Here is a 19,745-nt window from a genome sequence, read left to right on the forward strand (position 1 = left end):
CCTACAAGAAATAAAATATGATCCAGACCCAGGAGGAGGCATCATCATTATTTTGAGAGGCTCTATTCTAAGACAATGATTCCCAGACGCCAGAGTCACCCTCACTTGGCTTGCTTCCTCCGGGGCCAGTGTTCTTCTGTCTAATGTCCTCCTCCTATTTCCCCAAGTCTGCTATTAATAACAGATTGCAAGTTCTTCACCCTTCTTCCCTTTCTGAGGGTTACCACTTGAGCACAAGTCCCACGTCCTTCTTAGACTCTTATTTACCATCTGCTAGCATCTCAGTTCCCAAGTCTCTGTGATTTGCTTGTATCTGTCTTGGAAATCGCTTTTCTTTGTCTCCAATGCATGGCTCACATTCCTTCTCTCCTATAAACACTCCAGGCAAGAATCCTGAGGTGGTGCTCCCTAAGCTGGGCCTTACTTGCCCTCCTGAGGCTTCCAATTCATGGGCCCACTATCAGGAAGAGCAGTTCTGAAGTCCTCTGAATCACCGACCATCTCTGACATATTACACATGCACCATCCCTTCTCCTCTAGGGAAATCCAGTGACCTTTGAAATTTCCCTTTTGGATGAAGAGGTAGAGACGGGGCAAGGAGTTCATCAGAGACTCCATCCTTGTGATAGCACCTGCATGAAGTTTCCTCTCAGGATTGTCTCACTAAACTCACAGAATAAAGCCCAGTCCTGTTTTCTGATTGAAACAACTGTTCTCTGATATCATACCCTCCCAGCATTCTTGTACTAAGTTCCAGCTTTCTTTGCATCCTTCTCAAATCTTCTATTCTGGCCATTTAACAGCCAGTGGGTCCACTTCTGATCATTTTTATGATGTGTCATTGCTACACAACATTATGGCAAATTTCTACACTATAGTTCAACATTCCTGGGGTTACAGTGGTCTCTCCACATAGCCTGTCATCATGATCTTCAACATAGATGTTCATAGATACACTGGAGTGGAGAATTCCCTTTCCCAGGCTAAGTCCACCCTATGTGGGTGTTGGAAGGGTTTCTATTTCCTTCTTTCCTACTGCTGTACCCTGGGGTCCCAGATTCATCCTGAGCTGTCCTTTGCAATGGACCTATTCTGCTGTTCCATTCACCCTGTATCCTCACATTCTTTAGGCAATCAACTCTCTTTTTCTAATATTGATTACCCTTTCACAGAAAATGTCAATACATTATTGTGTGGGGGAAAAACACCTTGTCCCCACCAGGAGTGAGACTGGAAACAGACAGAAAAAGCCTAAGTTTCTACTCTCTTGAAACCTGCAGGATTGCACAATTTAGGGAAATTAGATGTGAGTGAAGGATAATACTGCTGTTTTGAATGCTGTGTTCTGGACAAAAGGGATTTCCCAAAATTTCTCTTCTTTTTTCTTTTTTTGCTTCAAACCCATCTTCTGATTTGTTCCTCTAGCTGAGTTTGAGTATATAAAGCGCCAGTGCCATCTCCAGGCAGCCACACAGGCAGCTCAGCTTCACCAGGAACCTCAGCAGGAAGACACATCAAAGGTGAGGTGCTAGAACTTTCCAACACTTTTCCTCCTTGAAGACTCTCTCTCTTCACCAGCATTCTTGTGCTGCAGCCCCATCTCTCTGCTGCCTTCCTGAATCTACTATTCTGACAGTTAGAATTCACCAGGTGTGAGTATTTCAGGAAGGGGTAGGGCTTCCCTCATATGCTTCTCCTATGTGAAGGCAGTGATGGGGTGAGCAGGTGGTCCACAAACACCAGAGTGTTGTTCACCTTGTCTCACCACCGCAGAGGCGTGGTGCCCAGACTCCTCATGCCTTTCGGTAACTTGCAGTGTAGTTGGGTTTCAGGGCTGACAGAGGATGACTGGACTGGAAAGTGGTTTATGCTAAAAGCCCATTGCAATCCTTCATACAGGAAATCATTGGGATTCCAAGGATTCACATGAAAATGAGAACTGGGATCCTCTGTAATACAATTTATCATCTATCTATCTATTGAGATAAAATTCAGTGGCATTTATTTTTGGAATGTAAGGATGTGTCAACATTACAACTCCCTCCCCAATATCTCTCATCCTTGGTTGAGTCCGCTTATCTCTCTGCAGCAGGATGAAGCTCTCCACGGGCATTATTTTCTGCTTCCTGATCCTGGGCATCAGCAGTCAGAGATGGGGAACATTCCTCAAGGAAGCTGGTCAAAGTGAGGACCAAAGGATGGGCCAGGGGAGGCTGTGTCTGCTTCCCCCAGGATTTACCTGAGCAGAGGCCACATCCCCACAGGGTAAAGACCACAAACAGGCAGAAAAGGAGCTTGCTCTTTGTGGTAGCACTTTGTCAGGCTTTTCTGACCAGCTTTGCACTTTTCTTTGGGGATTCCCAAACCTAAGTCACATGAAATTTGGGCCCCAACTTTCAACAGGGGTGAGGAAGAGATCTGGGTTCAGGGGTGAAAATGAAAGTGAAAGTCACTCAGTTGTGTCCGACTCTTATATCCCTTCTCCAGCGGATATTTCTACTCAGGAATCAAACCAGGGTCTCCTGCATTGCAGGAGGATTCTTTACCAACTGAGCTATCAGGGAAGCCTTTTAAAGTCACTCAGTTGTGTCTGACTCTTTAGGACCCCATGGACTATACAGTCCATGGAATTCTCTAGGCCAGAATACTGGAGTGGGTAGCCTTTCCCTTCTCCAAGGGATCTTCCCAACCCAGGGATCAAACCAGGTCTCCCACATTGCAGGCGGATTCTTAACCAGCTGAGCCACGAGGGAAGCACAAGAATACCTGGAATGGGTATCCTATCCCTTCTCCAGGATATCTTCCCAACCCAGGAATATAACCGGGGTCTCCTGCATTGCAGGCGGGTTCTTTACCAACTAGGCTATCAGGGAAGCCCCATCAGATGTTCCTTAAATACAAGTATGGTTCTGCTGCCCTCTCGTGGGCAACCAGGGGAGAGCTCATTTCCAAGTCTGGTAGCCATGAGGTACACGCATCCAGTGGTTGGGGAGTGTTCACACTCTCCACCCACTTAATACTTGCAACTAAAATAACTGAGCCTCCTCTTGGCACTGTTCTAAAAGCTTTGTATGTATAAATGAACTCGTTTTCATCCTCAGGTTTTTAATCCTTTAGCCCTGAAATGTAGGTACCGTTATCCCTTAACAGAGAACCTGAGGCAACAAGAGATTAAGACAGGTAACAAAGTCCTTCAAAAGAGCAGATTTAACCCTGAATGGTGAGCTCCCAGACCTTGCTATTAATGCCGGCACTTCCACTGCCTCCTAGACAAAAGTTCATGTGGGAGAGTGAGGGGTTTGTGAACACACGTCCTGCTCTTTATCTGAGCAGGTGACAGGTGGTGGGGATGTGGTGCCTTTGGAAGGAAACTCTATACAGTTCTCCTCCCCACAAAAAATGGCACCATGAATTACCTTGACAATGGTTCTACTGAGGCTGAGACCTGGCGAGAATCCTATAGCAAGAGATGTAGACCTCACTAGCCAGAGTGAAGTGGCCAAAATTTGTTTATTTCACAAAATTATTTTTTGTGTTTTTCTTCTGTGATAGTTTTTGACTTAACTGTTTTAAAAGTTTGCTGTTAACTTTATCGAAATCCTCACAGACCCAGCTAAAAATTTCTTTTCATCTCTGAGGTCGATGTTCTTCCAAGGGTTGTTCTAGGATCACTTGCATGAGAATCACCTGTGGTCTGCAGTGCTTTGTGGAAATGCCTGGGTCCACACACAACTCCTCCCCTGAACACAACCCCTGGGGCTGAGACTGGAGATTTGGCCTTTATTAAGCACCCCAGTTAATTTTTATACACACCGAAGTGTGCACAGTTACCTCTGGTTTTACTGTTCTTAGGTGACAAGATACGTACGTCAAGCATTTTGGAAATATTTTTATGAGAATTCTGGATTCTAAGGAGCTATTTAAATCAGTGTGAATAATAGAGATGTCATAACTCTCAACAATACTATCTTTCCAAATGCCAAACATAATATATAAAAAGGAGATAAGTTATCTCATAGAGTCACTATATAAACCATGATTATAATCCTATATTAGATTTTTCTTATTTTCCTGATAAGCAGTTTTTTCTTGTTTTAGAAAAAAGATGTTGCCATTTAATTTTAGTTGACCAGATCCCTTCTGTCCATAATTCTCTGCTCCTCATCTTAGTTCATCCTTTTTCTTTTTTTATCAAACTCTTCCTAAGGACCAGAGAGTGATAGTGTACTGAGCACCTACAATGTTCTATAAACCGAACCTGTATTTCCCTCAGTTCTTCTGCATAAACCTCCCCAGAGAGGCAACACTCCTCCATTTCACTGGCGAGGACACAGAACTGTAGAACTGGTGGACCAGTTGCCCTTTTACTGCATCTGATTACCCTGTTTCTTCAAACCTCTTAGGGAACTCACCTTTATCACCTGCTAATTGAATTTTCCCAGGTGCCAAATATGCCCAGACCACTCAGACTTAAATTGAAGAAAGTAGGGAAAACCACTAGACCATTCAGGTATGACCTAAATCAAAACCCTTACGATTATACAGTGGAAGTGACAAATAGATTCAAGGGATTAGATCTGATAGACAGAGTGCCTGAAGAACTGTGGATAGAGGTTCATTTCACTGTACAGGAGGTGGTGATCAAGATCATCCCCAAGAAAAAGAAATGCAAAAAGGCAAAATAATTGTCTCAGGAGGGGTTACAAATAACTGTGAAAAGAAGAGAAGCAAAAGGCAAAGGAGGAAAGGAAAGATATACCCATTTGAATGCAGAGTTCCAAAGAAAAACAAGGAGAGACAAGAAAGCCTTCCTCAGCGATCAATGCAAAGAAATAGAGGGAAACAATAGAATGGGAAAGACTAGGGATCTCTTCAAGAAAATTAGGTACCAAGGGCACATTTCATGCAAAGATGGGCACAATAAAGGACAGAAAGGGTATGGACCTAACAGAAGCACAGGATACTAAGAAAAGATGGCAAGGATACACAGAAGAACTATACAAAAAAGATCTTCATGACCCAGATAGCCATGATGGTGTGATCACTCACCTAGAGCCAGACATCCTGGAATGCGAAGTCAAGTGGGTGTTAGGAAGCATCACTGTGAACAAAGCTAGTGGAGGTGATGGAATTCCAGTTGAGCTCTTTCAAATCCTAAAAGATGAGTCTGTCAAAGTGCTGCACTCAATATGCCAGCAAATCTGGAAAACTCAGCAGTGGCCACAGGACTGGAAAAGATCAGTTTTCACTTTAATCCGAAAGAAAGGCAATGCCAAAGAATGTTCAAACTACTGCACAATTGCACTCATCTCACACACTAGCAAAGTAATGCTCAAAATTCTCCAAGCCAGGCTTCAACAGTACGTGAACCATGAACTTCCAGATGTTCAAGCTGGTTTTAGAAAAAGTAGAGGAACCAGAGATCAAATTGCCAACATCTGTTGGATCATCGAAAAAACAAGAGAGTTCCAGACAAACATCTACTTCTGCTTTATTGACTATGCCAAAGCCTTTGACTGTGTGGCTCACAACAAACTGGAAAATTCTTCAAGAGATGGGAATACCAGACCACCTGACCTGCCTCTTGAGAAATCTGTATGTAAGTCAAGAAGCCACAGTTAGAACTGGACAGGGAACAACAGACTGGTTCCAAATCGGGAAAGGAGTACATTAAGGCTGTATATTGTCACCCTGGTAATTTAACTTATATGCAGAGTATATCATGTGAAATGCTGGGCTGAATGAAGCAAAAGCTGGAATCAAGATTGCTGGTAGAAATATCAATAACCTCAGAAATGCAGCGATACCACCCTTATGGCAGAAATCGAAAAAGAACTAAAGAGCCTCTTGATGAAAGTGAAAGAGGGGAATGAAAAAGTTGGCTTAAAACTCAATATTCAGGAAACTAAGATCATGGTCCCATCACTTCATGGCAAATAGATGGGGAAACAATGGAAACAGTGAGAGACTTTATTTTGGGGGGGCTCCAAAATAACTGCAGATGGTGACTGCAGCCATAAAATTAAAAGATGCTTGCTCCTTGGAAGAAAAGCTATGACCAACCTAGATAGCCTATTCAAAAGCAGAGACATTACTTTACCAACAAAGGTCTGTCTAATCAAAGCTATGGTTTTTCCAATAGTCATGTATGGATGTGAGAGTTGGACTATAAAGAAAGCTGAGCACCAAAGAATTGATGCTTTTGAACTGTGGTGTTGGAGAAGACTCTTGAGAGTCCCTTGGACTGCAAGGAGATCCAACCAGTCCATCCTAAAGGAAATCAGTCCTGAATATTCATTGGAAGGACTGATGCTGAAGCTGAAACTCCAGTACTTTGGCCACCTGATGTGAAGAACTGACTCACTGGAAAAGACCCCAATGCTGGGAAAGATTGAAGACAGGAGGAGAAGGGGATGACAGAGGATGAGATGGTTGGATGGCATCACTGACTCTATGGACATGAGTTTGAGTGAACTCCGAGAGTTGGTGATGGACAGGGAGGCCTGGTATGCTTCACTCCATGGGGTCGCAAAGAGTCGGACACAATTGAGTGACTGAACTGTACTCAGATGTATGCAGAACCAAGTTGTCCTCACTGAGAGTACAGGGATGAATATTTTCCCCCTTTATTCTGTTGGGACTATCCTGTATCTGCAAGCTTCCCTCAGTGTTGCCTTTGGTCTCAAGTTCTGGTCAGAGCCTTTCCTGCATTTTTTCAGGTAGAGGTTCATTATACAAGCAAATGTAAAGAGCATCTGACCTCTTCTTGCACATATCACACCCCACCAGAAACAAAGTACCAACAGGCTTAGAATGGAATCAAACAGAATAAAACTTGCACCAAGTGTGATTCTCACAAGTTTAAATCAGGGAAGTGAAAAGTAAAGGAATATTTATTTCAAACCAATATAATAATCTCCGAGGGCTTACTCAAAGGCTGAAATTTGGAAGCAGTGGGAAGAAAATGTATCATTTCTCTATTTTGCCAAGATATGATCACGTTCATCTCATCCTTTTCTTTTCCTTTGCAGGGGCTAAAGACGTATGGAGGGCCTACTCTGACGTGAGAGAGGAGTAGCAGTGTTAGTCGCTCAGTCGTGTCTGACTCTTTGTGGCCCCATGGACTCTAGCCTGCCAGGCTTCCCTGTCCATGGAATTCTCCAGGCAAGAATACTGGAGTGGGTTGCCATTTCTTACTGACATGAGAGAAGCCAACCTCAAAGATTCAGACAAGTACTTCCAATCCCAGGGAACTATGATGCTACCCAAAGGGGACCAGGGAGCACCTGGGCTGCTAAAGTGACCAGGTACCAGGGACGCTGGTAATGCAGGGATGGGTGAGCATAGCTCGGCTGCCTTGGAGAATATGAAGGGGCCAGGCCCTGGAGAACTTCCCTTAGGGCTGTGGGCCCTCTTCCTCTTACCCACCCTCCTGCTCTGTGTCCAGTGTGAGGTCTGAGTGGCTGAAGAGCAGAATGAGGCTGGTGGAACCAGCGATTCTCAACCCTCTCCCTATGAGAGCTATTCACCCAGCGCGGGCTAAGCTGGGCTGAGGTGTGTTGTCTCAGAGTTTTAGCCCCTCTTTCCTTGGCTCCTCTCAGAGTCATTGATTCCTTGGAAAGAGGAGAGATGGGGAGGGTGCAGCTGTGTCTCATCAGCCCTGGATTAATCTCCTCCCCACGCTTCTTCATTCCAGCGATGCCAGAGGGAATACTCAGATTGTCACAGACTTGTCTAAGAATGGAGACAGTGGCTACGGGTGGGAGGACTCGAGGGCCGACCAGTTTGCCAATGAATGGGACCGGAGCGGCGAAGACCCCAATCACTGCAGACTTGCTGGCCAGCCTCTGGCCAGTACTAAGCTGTACTGAGCTTCCTCTCACTCTGTGCAGGGCAGGGCTGTGAGCCCCAAGGGAGCAGGGATGATGCAGAGCTAAGTTACTGCATTCTGTATCTGCAGTACTTGATAGTGTATAAGGGGCACATAAAAATAATTAATAAATGCTTGTAAAGTCAATTTGTCTTTGGTATTTAATACTCTAGGGTTTCCCAGGTGGCTCAGTGGTAAAGAGTCTGCCTGCCACTGCAGGAGACTCAGGTTCGATGCCCTGGAGAAGGAAATGGCACCCCACCCCAGTATTCTTGCCTGGGAAATCCCATGGACAGAGCCTGATGGGCTACAGTCCATGGAGTCGCAGAAGGGTTGGACATAATTTAATACTATGGGGATGATCAATAAACATCATTGTTTTTAAAAAGGAGATAATGTACTAATAAACAACAGTAATAATTCAGAGTAAAACTACAGTTATCCATTGATAACTGCTGGGGATGGGTTTCAGGACCCCTGCAGAAACCAAAATCCACAAATACTAAGTGCTTCATATAAAATGGCACCATGTAGTCGGCCCTCCACATGGAGAGCATGCCAGCTTTATGTCCAGAACATGGACCATGCTATATAAGCCATATATGTACCATTATATGCAACAATTATCTGTCCACAACTCTGTGCTCCAAATCGTGGAAAGGATATTAGGAACACCATGAAAAACTTTGGCAGTAAAGCTTAAAACTTGATAAAAATCATCAAATTCTTAGAAAAACACAATTTACAAAAACTGACTCAGGAAGAAATGAAAACTTTGATTATTCTACAATTATTGTAAAAGATCAAATCTTCCTCCAAAGAATACAATAGTCCCAAAGGGTTCTATAGACAAATCTAACCCTTCAAAAAAGTGAATAATTTTTTTTTGTACAAACGATTCTGCTGAGTAGAAAATACTCCCCCAGCATAGGGAAGTTTGACACCTTGAAAATGAAAGAAAAGTACAAGCGGTCAGAACTTTACAGATTATCAATAACAAGCTGTGAAGCTGAAAGGAACTTTCAACTACCAATAATAATTTCCTAAACTACCAATAATAATTTTTAAATATTTAAACAACTATGCTAAAGACAAAATTACCAATTTTTTTGTCATAGAAAATGACGTTACAAGGCCATTGTCATACAAAAGGTGATCAAAGAAACCATAGCAAAAACTATATTGAAAAAGGATTGCAAATATTCAGAGCACAGAGGATTTTTAGCACAGTGAAACTAACTACTCTTTATGATACTATAATGGTAAATACTTGCCATTATAAATTTGCCAGAGGCATAAAATGTACAACCCCAAGAGTGAGCCCTAATGTAAACTATGGATTCTGGATGATAAAGATGCCCCAGTGGGCTTGCATGCATGCTAAGTCGCTTCAGTCATGTCCAACTCTTTGCAACCCTATGGACTGCAGCCCCCCAGGCTCCTCTGTCCATGGGATTCTCCAGGCAAGAATCCTGGAGTGGGTTACCATGCCCTCCTCCAGGGGATCTTTTCAATCCAGGGATCGAACTCCTGTCTCTTACCATCTCCTGCATTGGCAGGTGGATTCTTTACCACCAGTACCACCAAATTTGCCGGATTCATAGGATGTACAACACCAAGAGTAAGCCCTAATGTAAACCATCAATTCTGGGTGATAATGATACCCCAGTGTAGGTTCAACAATTGTTGTATCAAATGTTTATTGTTTTTGGTGGAGAATGTTGATAATGGTGGAGGGTATCTATGAGTTGGGGTAAGGATTCTATGGGAAATCTCTGTACCTTCTGCTTAATACTGCTGTGAACCTAAAACTGCTTGAAAAATAAAGTCTATTAAAACAAGAAAAAAGGATTGTAGAAGTGTGTCAGGCTGCTTGTTAATAAAAACAGGTATTTTTCTGGATTTCACTTTAAGGTAGATATTCGTTGGCTACTTTAAATTGGTGATTTGCTGTGATTTCTTTTTTCCCATTCTAAATAAATATTTCATATTGTAACTAATTTAATGTTCATAATTTTGTAGTGTTTTCCCTCGGAGAAGGCAACGGCAACCCACTCCAGTACTCTTGCCTGGCAAATCCCATGGATGGAGGAGCCTGGTAGGCTGCAGTCCATGGGGTCGCTAGGAGTCGGACATGACTGAGTGACTTCACTTTCACTTTTCACTTTCATGCATTGGAGAAGGAAATGGCAACCCACTCCAGTGTTCTTGCCTGGAGAATCCCAGGGACGGGGGAGCCTGGTGGACTGTCGTCTCTGGGGTTGCACAGAGTCAGACACGACTGAAGTGACTTAGCAGCTGCAGCAGCAGCAGCAGCAGTGTTTTCCCTAAAATGGGCTTCCAAAACTGAATAATTCAAATACCACTAAGTCTTCCCCTGAACAAAAGGTGAAAAAAATGTGTATAATTATTTGAGCCTAAGACCCACTTGTATTTTATATATTAGTGCAGAGTATTTTTTGCTCACATTTAATATACTTTAAAATATTCCATAAATGCAATTGCTATGTAAATTGGAACTTTATTTTATTAGAAATTTTACCATTATCTGTTCATGATTTTGAGAAGCAGGGTCCCTCAGGAACCACACCTATGTCATTCTCCATTTGTAAATATGAGGCTCACAGTAACCTGATATGTATGTGCCAAAATTGGAGATCTTTAGTATATTGATATCTTCTAGGACTGTTGTGCCTGAGCAGTTAAAACATTAAAATACATATTATTTTATTTTAAATTAATTTTATTTTTCCTTTCTGTAAGGGAATCATATTGTGTGTGTGTGTTAGTCACTTAGCCGTGTCTGACTCTCTGTGACCCTATGGACTGCAGCCCGCCAGGCTTCTCCGTCCATGGAATTCTCCAGGCGAGAATACTGGAGTGGGTTGCCATTTCCTTCTCCAATGCGAATTTTAGTAGTAGTAGTTCAGTCGCTAAGTTGTGTCCACTCTTATGACCCCACAGACTGCCAGGTTCCTCTGTCTATGGGACTCTCCAGGCAAGAATACTGGAGTGGGTTGCCATTTCCTTCTCCAGGGAATCATATTGGTATTATTGAAATTACATGTTGAGGTAGGTTATATCATCTGTAAATTTAATTTCCTTAAAGGGGTGTTCTAAAATATTTGCTGTGGGGTGTGGGGGAGCATGGGGTCTGAGGTTTAGTACCAACAGACTAAATAGCAGCAGGAGCTGAAAATACATCACCGACTCAATGGTATCACCGATTCAATGGACATGACTTTGGGTAAACTCCGGGAGTTGGTGATGGACAAGGAAGCCTGGTGTGCTGCTGTCCATGGAGTCGCAAACGGTCGGACACGACTGACCGACTGAACTGAACTGAGTTGTAATACTGACATTCTTACTGGTGACTTTCGTCTTTCCCAGGATTCCGAACACACCTGGGAGAATGGCGATGTTTTTAAGAATGGCAACTATGCCCAAGGGTCAGAGGTCCGATAGTTTCACGTCTGTAGCGGATACATCGTCCTGTTCCCTGCCCCCACACCCTGGCCATTCCAATCAGGCTAAGAGCTCCTGGAGAGATGGAATATGTGGTCCAGGGAGGGTGACAAATAACAATTATGAATATAACAGCGCTGGGGTCCTGGGTAGAGCGCTGGGGTAAGACCAAGACATTTGGGCTCCCCATCCCAGTGGGCATATGCATTGGGCGGGTAGTCAGGCCGGCAGGGTTCCGGGCAGCAGGGGGCGCTGTGGCGGGAGCTGCGCTGGGCCTTCTGGCGCCTGGTAGTCTCTCGCCTCCTCCCGCGGCTTCCGGAGGAGCTCTCGCGCGCCAGAGGCGGCCGAATCATGGACCGCAACCCGTCGCCACCGCCGCCGAGTCGGGACGAGGACGAGGAGGCCGCGGCCGGGGGGGACTGCATAGGTAGCACGGTCTACAGCAAGCACTGGCTCTTCGGCGTCCTCAGCGGGCTCATCCAGGTGCGGAAACGCGCGCCTCGCGTGGGCTCCCCCTACTCTCCCCAGGCGGCCGCCCCGCCTCGGGCAGCCCCCTCCTGCCCCGGGAGCCGCCGTCCCTTCGACGACCCCTCCGGCCTCACCCCTGGCCTCCAGGCTGTCTACCCGCGGACCCCAAAACTGCCGGGCGCCACTCTTTGTGCCCCTCAATACAAAGGGGAAGTGTAATGGCAGGGATGCTGGAATGCTTTTGGTTAGAATGTTTTATTTTTACAAAATTTCCAAATATATGTGACCATGAAAATGCATTGCTTACATGCAATGCATGTGATGCAGTGGGTTTTTGCTCCCATTGCCGCTGTCGTTTCTGAAGCCCAGGTCGTAATTTATGTTTCGAGGACTTTAGCTGTAGTAGAATAAATGGTTATTTGGGCTTCGTGCAGCTCTGATGTCAAAAGCGCGGTTTGCCCTCCGTGACTTTGGGCAAGTCACCTAACCGACTTCTTTCCTAGTTTCTATAAAGTGGGGTAGTATTTGTATTATTGTTTATAGAGTTACTGTGTAGATTGAATAAGATTATGATAGCCAGAGAATGCTTACCGTAGTTTGCCTTATAGGAACCTCAATAAATGAGAACGTTCTTCTCACGTTTCCCTAACTTTTCCCTCTACTTTCAATCACTGTCCTCCCTAGTCCATCTTCTGCACAGCTGCCCGAATAATCTAAAAAAAAAAAAAATGTCCATGGGAGTTCCTCATAGTTAGCGTTGCCTACAGTGGAAAACTCGTATTTCTTAGACTGAAAGCCAGGGCTCTTTGCAGCTTTTCCAGATTTATCTGCCCATGGCACGCTAAACTGCTCATCATTCCCCACACATGCTAGGCCTTTTCTTAACTCTGAACTCTTGTACTTTTCTCTGTCTCCTCTTCTTCTTCAGGATGACAAACTCCGGTTTCCCCGCAGATTTTGCTTCAGTATCCCTTCCTAAGAGAAGTTTGGGAAAACTTCTTCCAGACATAGGTCACTGATCCATCGTTTTGTTTTCATGACTCTGTCCACAATTCAGTTGAATCACTTACCTTTTCTGTTGTGATTATCAGTTTATGTCTTTTCCCCACTGGATCCTAAACTACTTGGAAGTAAGTGGTTAAGTCTTACTTACCTTTATATTTCTACCCCAGTGCCTAGCAGCAGTATTTCCCCAAGGTGCTCCAGGTACTAGTTTTTTTAAATAAGCTTCTTGCAAAAGAAGATACTTTGAGGATACTAATCTTTGTGACTTCTAAATGATTATGGGATAATATTACTGGAGGAGTGCTATGGACAGCCTTTATTCATCTCCTTCCTTTCTGTTTCTGAAGATGGTTAGCCCTGAAAATGCCAAATCCAGCTCGGATGACGAGGAGCAGCAGATGGAGCTTGATGAAGAAATGGAGAATGAAATTTGCAGAGTATGGGATATGTCCATGGATGAGGTATGGGATTGGAAATGAAACTGAAAAGACTGTTGAGTAAGGAGATGGTGAATGGTTCAGTCCTTAAATCTCTGGATTTTGTCATGCTTTCACTAAATCTGTTGAGTTGGTCATGTTTTTATTTTTGGTTTGTGAATATGAACTACATTGATTGATTTTCAAGTTACCAAAATGTAGTTTAGAAATTTCATGTATATTTATGAGAGAGATTCGTTTCTTTTCATTGTCTGATTTGGTACCAAGGTAATGCTGTCCTCACAGAATGAGATGGGAAGTTTTTCCTCTTCGAATTTCAGGAAGAGTTTGTGTACAATTACTGTTGATGCTTCCTTAAATATTTGGTGAAATTCACCAGTGAAGCCATCTGATATTGGAGTTTTCTTTGTGGGAAAATTTTGTTTTTTGTTTGGTGTATATATATATGTTACTTTTTTTTTAAAAAATGAGTTTTATTGAGATACAAATCATTACCATAAAACTCACCATTTAGTGGTTGTTAGTATGTTGTGGGAAGACTGAAAATTCAGTTTCTTTCATAGATACAGGGCTGTTCTGGTTGCTTTGGTAGTTTGTGTTCTTCAGGAAGTTAATCCACTTCATCCAAGTTATTGAATTTATTGGTGTAGTTGTATGTTATTATTCTTTTAGTATCTGTGGTGATGGTTCCTTAATCCTCACAGATTATTCTTTGTTGCTTTACTATTTTCTGCTTCATTGATTTCCACTTTGATCTTTTATTATTTCCTTTCTTCTGCTTACTCTGGTTTAATATGCTGTTCTTTGTATAATTTCTTAAGGACGAAGCTGAGGTTGTTGATTTGAGATCATTCTTTTTAATATAGGCATTTAACACTATAACTATTCCTCTAAATATTGCTTCAGAACTGTTGGACAGCTTCTGATATGTTGCGTTTCACTGCATTTAGTTCAATTAATACTTTCTAATTTTCCTTAATTTTTTTTGGTTAATGAGTTAGCAGTACATTGTTTAGGTTTCAAATATTTGGGGATTTTTCAGATATCTTTCTATTACTGTGGTTAGTGAACACTCTGACTTCTGTTAAATGTATTGAGACTCATGGCCCAGTATTTGATCTGTCTTGGTAAATGTTCCATGTTCTCTTAAAAAGAATGTGTATACTCCTGTTGCTGGGTGGAGTGTCCTGTAAATGTCAGTTTGATCAGGTTGGTTGAAAGTATTGTTCAGGTCTTCTCTGTTTGTCCTCCAATTGTTAAGAAGCTTTGGTTTGAAAACATTTTTTTAAAGAAATAAAACTCATTTTCAAGTGAAATATTAGTGTGAAAACCTCAGATGTAAAAAGGTGAAATAGAGCTACTGTTTGAGATCATGGGTGGAGGGAGGGTCATGCTCTTGGTCTTCCCTTTGTCCTCTTGTGGTGGTTCTTGAAGCGCCTCTGGAGAACAGAGCTGCTTACTGATTCTCTGGCATAGAGTCCTTCCAGTGAAGCTCATCCCAGCCTTATCCCCTGCGACTCGGTGTTTGAGCAGGGCCAGAGGCTTCCAGGCGCTTCCTGCATTCTCATGCGCTCATGCTCTGCTCATGCAGCTTCCGGCACGGAATGTCCTCCACCCCACAAAATCTTCCCCATCTTTCATGGCCCAGCTCAGATGTCACCTCTCCTATGATGTCTCCCCAGACACTCCAGGCAGGATTCCTCTCCTCTGCTCTCGTGGAACCTGTTCATTCTTGTTATTCAGTGATTGTTTTGAGCCTGTTTCTTCTGATGGATTTAAGTTCCTTGTCTTAAAAGCTTAACATCACTTCTTCAGAGATACTGTCTCTGATATATCTAGAGTAGGCCCCCTTACCTTGGTTTCTAGCACATACCATCTTGTTATCTTCTTTATAGTACTTAGAATTTATGTATTAATAGATTAGTCGTTTGTATGTTTATTATTTGTTTATCCCTCTAGAAGGAAAACTAGATGGGACTGAGACCTTATCCCTAGTATGTCTCCAGAGTTCAAAACAGTGCCTATTATTTGAATTTTTCAGTAAATATTTTATGAGGACCGAATGAGTGGATGAATACCTAAGAGTTAGAGTTAGGATGGCATGCTGGCTAAGAGCATGGGCTTGATCAGATTTCAAATTCTGACTCTCTTCTCCTACTTTTTGTATAACCTTGGGCAGGTTACTTAACCTTTTAAAACCTGAGTTTGCTTATTAGTGTAATGATTGTAACTACTTCTTAAGATTGTTTTCAGAATTACATGAGATAGTGTGCAAACCACTTCAGTGGAATTTACTGCTTGTTCAATAAATGTTCATTGCTATTACTATTATTGGCATTGATATTGGGCTACCTTGTGCTACTCTAGGAGTCATTAACTGTCATTAAATAAGTAAATCCCTGCATGCTGCAGAGAGATGCCCACTTGACAGACAGCTTGATCACTTAGGGTGGAGAGCATCTGGTGCTATGACTTTCAGCTTGTAGTATATCCTTGAAAATATTGTTCTGTCTGACCATGATCTCTGAATAAGTATAGTATTTCTCTCCTAGCCAGCAGTCATGCAGGTTACCACAGTTTCAGCTGCTTTGAAGGATTACTGCCTTTCTCTTTGAGGGTGCTTTGAAGGGCATTTTTCATTTGAGCCACTTAGCATGTGTTCTAAGTTAAACTATTGCGAATACACGCCATAGGTTTGGTGAATATCCAAGGCAATAGGCAGCCAGAAGCTTAATTTTATTTCAGTATTTTACAATGAAAATCTCCACAGCTAATTGATTTAGTTTTGGGGTTCACATTTCTAGTGAGGTTGGGCCACATGTCCACCCCCAGTTCATTCACCTGTGTGATGTGTCCCTTTAGGCCCTGGGAGACTCGGCTGAACATGTGAAGCTGTTGCAATTACGCTGTGATAAGAATTTTTTCTGTTGAGGATTTTGAAAACAAAAGTTCTCATTTTGGGCATGACCCAATAGGAGCTTTTATCTCTTTTCTCTGTAAGGTGTTAAGTTCTTAGAAGAAAAAAATCATGACTTACTTTTTTCCCCCTTCTCCCATGTTCTAGCATGATACCTGGAATCAGCAATGTGTTTGAATGAATTAATGAGAATTCCTGGTGGGTAGAAAGATCACTAAAATAACTGCATCCAAGGCAGAGAAAGGAGGACGGTCCTCTGGAATATCACAGTCACTTCAGATTTGCCTGTGTAATTGTTCCATTGCCTTGAGACCGTATACCACAGTGCTCTAATGTTACTTTTGTCTATGGACACAATTCCTAGCCTTATGCATTTTTTACCTTGTGCCTGAAAAGAAGTGTATATGAAATTCACTTTTTTAAAGGTTGCCTAAGCTATTGGATTTAAGGAGGAATATTCAGCATCCAAGTTAATTATCACTTTTATTTTCAGGATGTGGCTTTGTTTCTCCAAGAATTTAATGCTCCTGACATATTTATGGGAGTACTGGCCAAATCCAAATGTCCTCGATTAAGAGTAAGTATGTACCTTTCTAAAGCTGCCTCTTTGGAGCAGTGGCCTAAGAGTGCTGGCTAGTCTTTCATTTTTCTCACTTTACTGTTCTGAAGTGGCTACAGATCAGTCTGCAGATGTTTATCACTCTGCATATGTTTATTGAACATTATCAGGTACCAAGTAATGTGCTATTTACAATTATTACAGTCATAGAATTTTAGATTTGGGCTGGACCAGGGAGATCAATACTTAGATTTAACAGCTGTAGACACTATAGATAGTCATAGCTATCATTATGCTGCTTATATGTGGCAGAACAGGGACCAATGCCTGGACTACCTGCTTCTCAGTTTATTGCCTTTTTTTTTAAGTCATAAAATCCTCCGTTGCTTAAAAAAACCTTAATTCTAAACACAGCCATAGCTCAGTACTTTCCATAATTTGAATCTGATTTTCTTTCTTGCATAAAATCTGCCCTCCAGGTCATCTTCTGATTTAGCATGGCCTGTCTGCTCCTCACCTCAGGAGCTACTGTGATCATCACCTTCTCCGGGCCTCCCTCTGTGTGCCTTCCATCTCCTCTCAATATTCACATCTGTTTTCCAAGGTGGTACTTTTCTTCCAAGACTTCCCCAATAAGTAATCTCTCAGTGACCAGTGATGATAGTAAACGCACCAAAACAGTTCTGTACTTCTCACTGTCTTCTGTGCTTTAGTGCCATTTAGGTTGCCCTGTGCTGTGTATGTTATGGCTGATTCGTAAATATTAAGTAATTATAATTATGAATGACTGCTATTTACTGAGTATTTTCATTTTACTATCTGTGAGGCAAGCATTTATCTCTTCTTTGTAAATAAAAGAACCAAGTCTCAGGTTAAGAAGTTGGTCTGGGGTTATACAACTAAGAAAGAATGGAGCTGGGATTTGAGCCTAACCTGCCTGACTTCCAAGTAACTGCTGTACTGTATCGTCTCTCTTTCTTTGAAATTATGAAGGAAGTGGAGAATTCTATAGTATATTTTTACAAATTGAATGTTGGCTTAAAATTTTATTTCATATAATGCACCACCTGAGTTAGGACCTCTTGAAGCAATGAACCACTTTTTCCTTAGGTTGTTATATTAATATAAAGATTTGACAGTTGCATAACTTTCTCCTAGCTTTTTCAAATTTAGGTACTTAGTACTTAAAGAAAATAAGCTTATTTTATTTTAAGAAAATAAGAATTGCTTCTTTTAGGAGTTAGTCCTGTTATTAATTATATATGTCTCTGAACCATAGCGTGTTCATGGCAGTGATTCTCAGCCTTTGACACATGTTAGAATCACCTAAAATGTTTGCTTCCCAACTGCAGCGTGTCCCAGAATCAGTGATTATTGGGTCCACCCCCAGGGTCTGATCCAGTAGTTTTGGGTAGGATTAAAGAGTTCTGACAAGTTTCCAAGTTATGTTAGGCAGGTTGTGACCAGGACGAGGGCCCAAATTTTGAGAAGCTTTGTCCTAGGAAGCTTCTTACAAATTGCAGGTCAGGCCATTCCCAGATCAAACAGTCTCACCAAATGTGAGGCTCCAGACAGCTTTTAAAGTCCCCCCTGGTTATTCCAGTGAGTAGCTGAGGCTGGAAAACTGGGTGTTTGGTTGGAAGTTCAGTTATTCCCTCTAGTTTTTAAGGGCAAGGTGTGTGCTGCTCTTCTGCCCCTGTTTTGTTTACCGCTTTCCCTACATTTGACCACCCACATTTTATTGAAGCTCTTTACTCATTTAACTTTGGTGCCACCCCACTCTCCTGGTCTCTGACCTCTCCAGTCACTTCTCTGTTACTTGTTTTGCCTTTTTAATTTCTTCCTACATGCTTCTTTTAAGGTGTACATCAGATCCTTTGTCCTCTTTTTATTCACTTACTTGGTGAGTTCATCTACTCGACACCTTTCTTTAAGTGGCAAATCTGTGTTTGTGGGATGCCTCCCTTCTGATTTCTGGTGTTCTGTCTCTGACCTTTTATCAAGCACTGTCTGCTTGCATGCTGCATTTTCCAATCCAGAATTGTGTATGTTCAAACTCAGTGCTTGTTGCACTTATCCAGTTTTCAAAATCACATGATGTGCTTGATAAACAACTTCCCACACCCTACTCTGGGGATTCTGATTCAATAGATCTGAGATGGGACATGGAAATTGGTATTTTCAGTACATTCCCTGAGTGATTTTTATTTTCTAGCAAGTTTGGAAGCACTATCCTAACTGAATTCATTGTGTTCTTTCCTGTGCTTTCTTTTCTAATTGTTTTTGTCAATGGAACCAATCTGTCCTACTAGAGAAATAAAACAACTTGAAACCTACGAGTTATGTTCAGTTGCTTCTCTTTCCTCCCATCATATTATTCTGGTTTCACTTGAGTCTTTCTCCACTTGATCCATTTCTATACCTGCCATTGCCACCCTCATCTTCCTTCACCTTGATTTCAGAGATGCAGTGTGAGATAGTGGTTAAATGCTTAACCTCCAGAATTTTGTTGTTTTCTAGTAGGAGATCTTGGGCAAGTTGTTTAACTTCTCTGTGTTTTGATTTCCTCATCTGAAAAATGCGGATAATGATGGTACATACCTCAGAAATTATTATATGAAATGGTACATGAAAAGTGCTTAGGGTAGTGCCTGGGAATAGTAAGTGCTAAATAAGTATTAGCTGTTACTAGTCAAGTTAGCTTCTTTAAAAAATTTTTCACTATCATGTGTTACACATTTTGCTGCCAAAATAATTTTCCTAAAATATTACAGTATGTTGACCACTTTCTTGAGGACCTTCATGACTTCAGATAACTCAGATTAAGTCTAAACTCTTCAACATGACATTTAGGGCCCTTAATCCTGATCCTTTCTATCTGCTGGATTTATCTCACACTCTCCTCCCACCATGTGCTACTAATACTGGGTTGGCCAAAAAGTTTGTTTGTGTACGATGTCGTGGAAAAACCTGAACGGACTTTTTGTCTGACCCAGTAGCTGTGTGCTAATACAGGCAGCTTTC

At 42.2% G+C, this 19,745-nt stretch overlaps 1 protein-coding gene and 1 pseudogene across 2 annotated transcripts in view; both read left to right on the forward strand.

The window, feature by feature from the left end:
• The first annotated feature begins 2,093 nt into the window (after window positions 1–2,093).
• LOC147357648 (serum amyloid A-3 protein-like) lies at window positions 2,094–7,927 on the forward strand (annotated as a pseudogene).
• A 3,719-nt stretch (window positions 7,928–11,646) lies between these two features.
• SAAL1 (serum amyloid A like 1) overlaps window positions 11,647–19,745 on the forward strand; it is a 28,051-nt gene continuing 19,952 nt past the window's right edge. For both annotated transcript variants that reach the window (XR_015142016.1, XM_086339741.1), the window contains exons 1-3: window positions 11,647–11,818; window positions 13,156–13,269; window positions 16,656–16,739. Coding sequence is in view for 1 of the 2 variants with exons in the window: in XM_086339741.1 (XP_086195867.1) it covers window positions 11,687–11,818; window positions 13,156–13,269; window positions 16,656–16,739 (330 nt within the window). In the remaining variant the exon portion in view is untranslated. The remainder of the gene's footprint in view (window positions 11,819–13,155; window positions 13,270–16,655; window positions 16,740–19,745) is intronic.

The sequence above is a fragment of the Bos grunniens genome, chromosome 15 (genome assembly GCF_055505025.1).
Source record: "Bos grunniens cultivar Pamir isolate PY7600 chromosome 15, Bosgru_T2T1.0, whole genome shotgun sequence".
Classification (NCBI taxonomy): domain Eukaryota; kingdom Metazoa; phylum Chordata; class Mammalia; order Artiodactyla; family Bovidae; genus Bos; species Bos grunniens.